The sequence below is a fragment of the Cydia fagiglandana genome, chromosome 18 (assembly GCF_963556715.1).
Source record: "Cydia fagiglandana chromosome 18, ilCydFagi1.1, whole genome shotgun sequence".
NCBI classification, from domain to species: Eukaryota; Metazoa; Arthropoda; class Insecta; order Lepidoptera; family Tortricidae; genus Cydia; species Cydia fagiglandana.
Window position 1 is genome coordinate 16,755,011 of NC_085949.1, and position 7,968 is coordinate 16,762,978.

General features: G+C 38.2%; 1 protein-coding gene across 1 annotated transcript; it reads right to left on the reverse strand.

Annotated features, from left to right (window-relative positions):
• Positions 1 to 1,433: 1,433 nt before the first annotated feature.
• On the reverse strand, positions 1,434 to 5,583 carry LOC134673059 (uncharacterized). Its single transcript, XM_063530996.1, has 3 exons — positions 5,510 to 5,583; positions 4,549 to 4,803; positions 1,434 to 1,929 (listed from the first exon to the last, which is right to left on the reverse strand). The coding sequence occupies exons 1-3, from the start codon at positions 5,561 to 5,563 to the stop codon at positions 1,744 to 1,746; spliced, it is 495 nt and encodes a 164-aa protein (XP_063387066.1). The 5' UTR covers positions 5,564 to 5,583; the 3' UTR covers positions 1,434 to 1,743.
• Between the last annotated feature and the right edge of the window lie 2,385 nt (positions 5,584 to 7,968).

Genomic DNA, 7,968 nt, shown 5'->3' on the forward strand with positions numbered 1-7,968 from the left:
TTTACTCCAATTAAGGCGTAATTAGAGTGACAGAGATTGCTCTATCACGAACCTCGATATTCGCGGTTAGCACAGATTAGCGAGGAAGTGCATGCGAGACAGATCTCGCGATTCTCGCGGTAATGACTTTCACTGCGGTCACGGGCGGGCCGATGACTCCGTGACGTCATGCCTGACATGCCATGCCCGTGCGCAGGTATTACCGGCGCTTGCAGAACACGGGCGAGGCGAAGAGAAGAGATACGGCTGGATTCTGAAAATGTATTAGATCTCTACTAGACCTCAACAAGTTACGATATGGATAATTTAAATATATTTGTAACATAGATATGTCAAATTTGACGTTTCCGCGATTCTGGAGGTCCTCTTGAACGATTTCGACAAGATAGATATGTCAAATTTGACGTTTCCGCGATTCTGGAGGTCCTCTTGGACAAGTTATGACTTAGATATCCAAGTTACATCTAGTCGATATCTAATGTAAATCTAGTTGATCTCTATATCGTTTCTAGATCTTGTGATTATCTCGTTTCCCGAATACGCGTAATAGACAACAATTTTAAAGCAGGGACACACTTATTCCACGTACGCAACGTATGCAATGCATTATGACAATCTGAACCCTGAAAGTTGTATGCTTAGAAACATACTTGTCATACGTTGCATTGAGTATGACAAGTATGTTTCTAAGCATACACATTTCAGGATTCAAATGTCATAATGCATTGCATACGTTGCGTACGTGGAATAAGTGTGTCCCGAGCTTTATTCTACTATCTTTATCCCGACTTCAAGATATCAAAAGGTGGAGGTTCGCAATTCGGTTTAATTATTACCTGCCGGCCTAGCCAAGGTTACAATCGCTATCGCTTCGACAACGAAAAGCATTATGTCTCTCTATCACTCTTCCATATAAGTGCGACAGTGACAGTTGCGTTTCGATCGCTACGGAGCGTAAGCGATCGGCATCTTGGCTACGCGGCCTGGTCTACATAACTCTGTCAATCGTATTTAATAACTCTTTTTTTGATTAAAAGTGGAGATTGTCCCATTTTTTAAAACCCAGGGGGCCGGTTTTGAAATTCGATCGTTCGATTTCGTCACTCGAATATAGGATGGAAAACGGCGAAATGCTAATTTTTGAAATAAGAGCGATAGAAATTTGGATAATGGAATCCTTGAGGAATCGAGGGAATTCCTCAAATCTTAAAGGCATACATGCTTATAGTCATGAGATTGAGATTTTTTTAATGATATGATATGCACATAATATGGTTTTAAATAGTTTATTTTTAAGTCGGGTTATTAAAACTATTTGATTACTTTATATGCGATTGTAACTCTGTCTGTTACTTCTTCACGCTTAAACTGCTGACCGGCTGACTGCCTTAACCGAATCTCATTCTTAGGAGAGTTAATGGAAAGACAAGAAATATTTTGTACATTATTTATTTAACAAAATTACATTAAAGTATACAATTAACAACAATTACTCAATAGTCAACAACGATCAAACAATATCAACACACAATAAATATCACAATGAACAACTGCGTTGTGGGGACCCACGAACTAGCCTTAAACATCCATTTAACTATTTATTTACATTTACATGAAGCCAAATATGGCAATACCGAACGGTAAAATACACAGTTTACATTGTAAACATTTTTCTTTTCCGAATTTGAATTTATGATTTATGAATAGAAAAATACGCTTGTACCAAGCTTTTTTTTTTCTTTTTTAGTGCTTCTTGCCTCCCTTGTGGTGGTAGATGTGTTTGTAGACCGGTACGTGGACGGGGTAGGGCTTGGGGATCGGGACCTCGACCTTCTTCTCGACCTCGACGGGGTAGGGCTTCTCGACCTCATAGGGGACGGGCTTCTCGACAGTGTAGGGCACGGGTTTCTCTACGATTTGGGGCACGACCTGGAAATTAAAAATACATGCTTAGTGTCTGTTTTTTAAAATCAGCGTGACTTAGTTAAACTTAAAATTAAATATTCACACTATTCAATTCACCAATTTGGGCCCAACCAGTCTTGACCAACCGTTTTTCTACAATTAATCTGATAAAGTAAACAAAATCGAAGCGTTAAATCCAATAACGTTCAATGAGCCGCTCGGTTAGCGTTACGCCACCAACGGACGCGGGAAGAATGGACGTTTTTTCAAAATAAGAACACGCTCTAGTAACCGTCACTTACTTTTACTTTTGCAAATGGCTTATGTAATAATTGACAGATGCAGGTGTGAGTGTCGTGATGCGGTGAGCATGGTATGAATTGGACATGTTGGGATTAAATCGATTTTTAAATAGCTTGAGAATGGAATGATTTTAAATTAACGTTTCTGTTGCAATAGCGCTTCCGGACGTAACGATATGCCTGAAACTCTCCAAATATTAGCCATTATTAATTTTTCTAGCAATTAGATAGAGGTAACAGGCGAGAGGATAGCAATAACATAAATCAATACGTCATTATGATGATAATGACTAGAAAACAGGTCAATCCTACAATTAGTTACGCGTCAAAAATTTTAGTCACAATTATTACGAAGGGATAAGATTTCCTAGGCTTTAACATACCTTCAGTAAAAACAATAGAATGATCTAGTGCCATTTACAAGTGCGGTTTCGCTAACAATCCGATTGTGGCGTCAAGAGAAAATTAATTGCATAATCGGTGCGGCACACGACATTTGCAGATTTAGGTGAATGACACTTATCGATGTCTTTATGCTGATATTTACTTCTCAATGCAAATCTTATTAGAGTCGGACCAAGAAAAATCTGCAGCGGATTTGATAGCCCACGCAGTGCAAATGTTATTTATACGTCATGATTTCATAGAAGATTGACGTTTAAAATAACACTTGCACTGCCTGGGTTACCAAATCCGCTGCAGACTTTTCTTGGTCTGACTCTAGTTGTATTTTCTTTTTCTTTACTCACAAAAGAGATGCAATACGAACAGGCATTTGGAAAATTAGGCCGCGGTCATGTTTTCGGCTGTTGTGGACTTGATCTCTTTTTAAAATTGGCTATATATTCTGTGATGCTGATGATTAAGTAATCAAAGACTTGTGGAATTAAAGTGATTGATCTCTTACCAATTAGACAAATGATAATAAAACATGCATGTACTTATCTGTCAAACTGCGGGGCAGTTTGTTGGCAGAAACCTAAAGGTAAGTAGACATCCACAGGGCCGCATCGCACGCATCGGATTTTAGTGTTCTTTCAATCTTTGTATAGAGAGTCACACAAATACGGCCGATCTTATAGAAGAGCGAGAACTATGATACGATTATGATACCTTATGATAGGAGTTCAATCGTGGTTAGTAGCAGGCGGGTAAAAATATTCTGCGGAATTTTCTTTATACTTCTGCGTAGAGATTAAGATATTACTCATACCTTGAGATCAGGAACATAGATCGGCTGTTCTAGGAAAGTAATGCACTGGGTAGGTACTGCTGAGATACCGACTCTGTGGCCAGATGGGGTCCAACGTAGTTTACGTAGTCTATTCTTCTTCATCACCTGGCTTCAATACGAGTGATATCTGGTTGTCTAAACTTTACAGGAGTTAAAGCCAAACCGTTGTGACTTGGTGCGTTTATAACCTTGAAATTTTAAAGCCACCAATAGCGCGCAACAAGACTTTTTTTAGACTGGGACATGGATCGGCTGTTCCACAGTGACGCGCTCAGGGTAATACTTACTGCAGTACCGACACAGCGACCGGATACGGTACCGGTACTCTCTTCTTCTTCTTCTTCTTCTTGATCACGGTCACGTAGTACGACTTGGTAAGATTGCTTTATGGCCGAGGTCAGATGGAGTAAGAGAATTATTGAGGCCAGAGAAACACTTGTAGGGAATCCTCGTACTGTTTCTCTTGGCGGAGCAAAATAAACTATGTTTCTGGTAGTCCACATGACCAAATGGGATGTTTTCTCTAGCCTATGGTTGGCGGATGATTTAAGAGCAGAAAATAAAGTTCTTTAGAAGGCTTACCTTATAGATCTGGGGTCTGGATCGGCTGTTCCACGTGACATGCACTGGGTATGGTTACGGAATCGGGACCAGTAACGTGGTACGGTTTGATATGATTGCTTCATGGTTATTTGATGTTTCTTCTACCGTATGGCTAGCATATGGTATATAGTTAGACAACAGAAAAACTTGTTCTTTAGGCTTTTCTTTAGACAGCTTACCTTATAGACAGGGACATGGATCGGCTGTTCCACAGTGACATGCACTGGATACGGCTGCTGGATCGGGATCTTCACGTACTGCGGTACCGACACAGCGACCGGGTGCGGTACCGCTACGCCGATCTTCTTGACCACAATAACATGGTACGGTTTGGTATGATTGCTTTGTCTATGTGATGTTTCCTCTACCATGGCTGGCATATAGTTATATAACAGAAAAACTTGTTCTTTAGGCTTTTCTTTAGACGGCTTACCTTGTAGTTGTGGATGTTTTTTCTAGCGTTTGGTTGGCGGATGGTTAGAGGCTTTTCTTTATAACGCTTACCTTGTAGACTGGGACATGGATCGGCTGTTCCACAGTGACATGCACTGGGTACGGCTGCGGGATCGGGATCTTCACGTACTGCGGTACCGACACAGCGACCGGGTGCGGTACCGGGACGCCGATCTTCTTGACCACAGTAACGTGGTAGGGTTTGGTGTGCTCTGTGTGAGAGTGGCCTTCGGGCTCCCATTCATCAGGGTGTGGGTATGGGTATGCCGCTGCGCAGGCGACCAGTAGGAGGATTGTTGTTGACTTCTGGAATAGAAACGTTTTTAAATTAGGTATAGACAATTTTTATTGACTTGTAAACTTTCTGTCCAATAGAGCATAGAGTTACAGATTTCTTTTGTACACGATTTATAATGGCTTCGTACCTACGTAAGTGAGGGGATGGAAGATTAATGTTTTTTAGTTCTTGTTTCAATATCCTGATAAAGATGAATACAAAAAGTGCTGTTTGGCCCAAAGGTTAACTGGTAGAGAATGCCTTCTGGCATTAAGTTTGCCTTTTGTTCAACTTTTACTGTAGTCAGTATTTGACTGGATCGCATGTCAATTAAAAAATATTTGTAACACAGTGATTTCGCATATAAGCAAAATCATGCTCCTTTGTATGTCTTAATTTATGTAAGTACTGACATATAAATTAAGACATATGTACATACACAATTTGTGACATAAGAAATATCCACCCATACATAATGTTTTAAGTAGATTAATCTGGATAAACTATAAAAGTTTATTATTCAACACTAAGTACTTCCATTTTAAAGTACAAAGTAAACAATGACCCAAAAACATTTCAAATACGGATGTAGCACACACAAATGACATAACCGTTACATAAATTCCAAAACAGAACAAAAACCAAAATGGGACGTATTTTTCACTCTATTAACCAAGTTGCAAGATCCGTTACGTCACTTTCGCGAGGCGTTTTTTCACATGTAACTTCACTTACTATGGCGATCATGTTGCTGGGGTTGATTCGACGACTAAATTGTAACTGATGCATTGTACGATGCCAGCTACGTTTTATTTATACTTGGTGAAATGTAGCTGCACCTTTCCATTCAGTGATAGGGTCCGCGTAACACGACACTTTCGATTTCGATAGATGCCTTGAGACTCTGGCAGCTTCCCTCTCCATAACTGCTTTTCTTAAGTCGAACTTTTACGACTCAAAACATAACCAGCAATGGATAACATGCGTTTGTAAATAATCTAAAGATTGCTCTTTGATAAGTGATCATTGTATTAGATTGGCTTATTAAATACTATGTTGTTTTTATTTTGCATTTATGTGTGTTAGATTTGGGTGCCTTTACTTATTACATCCATACTATGACATCACAACAGGAAATAGGAACTAGATTATAAAGCAATCGCCTTCATAAGCCCCTTGTTTTTTATGGACTAGTTATGGCAATTTTCTTTAACCTTTGCCTTTTATGGGGTTCTATAAGACCTGAATCGACTTTGTTATGATTATGAATTATGATTGCGTCCATAGAATAGATCTTGCAATTGTCGTGGGCATTCTACGCTCGAGTTGCGATTCACTGTCTGTTTTTTCCTGATTCTTTTTTTGAGAGGATAAAAAGTAGAGGATGACTAGACATCGGTAATTTGACACACTGACTTAGAAATAAAGCATTTTTGCTTGCCTCATAACCTCCCTTTTCAGTGTTATGTTCAAGCCGATTATGAAGATGTTAGTTATAATAAAATTATAAGTTATATATAAGAAATCAATATTAGATATTCTTTAAATCAAACTGAATTCACTGAATTAACAAATTTATTGGTGCATCAACATACAACTTAGGTATGTAAAACATAATTTATAAAGATTTAAATTAAAAACTTAGATAATATGTACCTACATACTTAATTACTTAGATAATATTTATAACCAAGATTGTTGCATAATGCATTTTTTTAAATTACAGTTCTGAATAATACTAAGTACTTATCTATATTCTACATACATTATACAATCCGGGTGCGAAGGACCAAAGGTTTCTTATTTGCGTTTAAATATTAAAAAATAAAAACAAATTGGTAGCAAATTTTCCATCACTTAATATAATTGACACCATGGATAAGTTTTACATAAAAAACCGGGCAAGTGCGAGTCGGACTCGCGCACGAAGGGTTCCGTACCATAAAGCAAAAAAACAAAAACAAAAAAAAAGCACAAAAAAACGGTCACCCATCCAAGTACCGACGTTGCTTAACTTTGATCAAAAATCACGTTTGTTGTATGGGAGCCCCATTTAAATCTTTATTTTATTCTGTTTTTAGTATTTGTTGTTATAGCGGCAACAGAAATACATCATCTGTGAAAATTTCAACTGTCTAGCTATCACGGTTCGTGAGATACAGCCTGGTGACAGACGGACGGACGGACGGACGGACGGACAGCGAAGTCTTAGTAATAGGGTCCCGTTTTACCCTTTGGGTACGGAACCCTAAAAACCTTCTACTTGCTCTTAGCAAAGAAAACTAGTAGTTAGGTAAGTACCTCACATGTGTATGGCAAGTTTCATGTAATTTAAACATGTTTTAAAATGAGAGCGGAACTTCGATTGTATGGGAGCGGCAAGGTTTGATGAAGGTACCTAGTTACTTAACACTTCCTATCCTACGTCCCCATAGTCAGGCCGCGGGGGTACACTACAATAAACATTATGCCTACATATATAAGGTGCTAACAAATTAGTCACGGATATTTTAAGACATAATATACTTTATAACAATTAACTTTTAACTGTAATTAAGGAACCTTTGTATATCATTTTTTAACATTTTTAGTTTTCTCCAAAAAACAACAAAACCAATGATGTTTCATACTTAAATGTACTCCGAGAACCGAGTACTATCAGCTGTAAAAATATCCGTGACTAATTTGTTAGCACTTTATATGCACACAAACAAATATTATCGGTCCGACAATTGATTTATCGGAACTTACATTTTTAACTCCTTCCGACATCCGATATCGGATCGGACAGTGTGAAAACGCTCTTATGCTAGACACTATACCAGACACAATAGAAAGAACAATGGGATAAGTAATAGTTATCTACGATACTAGTGCGAAAGATAGGAAATCCTCTCTTCGGTCGTGTTTTAAAATTCTCCACTCGATTAGAAATACCTATTCGCGCGTGTATCGTACAACGTTTAACAGTACATATGGCCCTTTAAATTTTCGACGTAGTTAGTAGTTATGTTTTACGTTATATGCTTATTGTGGCTTATTATAGCACAGGGTGTGGTAATGGAGCACCAGATGTACCTACAGTAAAATTATTAACAACTTCTCAAATCAATTTACCTATTATTCAATTAGAATTTAGATAAAACAAAGGTTAATCAACTAGATATCAATAACCTTCACAAAGAGTAAGTAAA

Coding starts and splice junctions, on each gene's coding strand:
- LOC134673059 (XM_063530996.1), bottom strand. CDS start 5,563: ATGCATCAGTTACAATTTAGTCGTCGAATCAACCCCAGCAACATGATC. Junction 4,804..5,509: donor CCAGCAACATGATCGCCATA/GTAAGTGAAGTT, acceptor TTTCTATTCCAG/AAGTCAACAACAATCCTCCT. Junction 1,930..4,548: donor TCCATGTCCCAGTCTACAAG/GTAAGCGTTATA, acceptor TTTAATTTCCAG/GTCGTGCCCCAAATCGTAGA.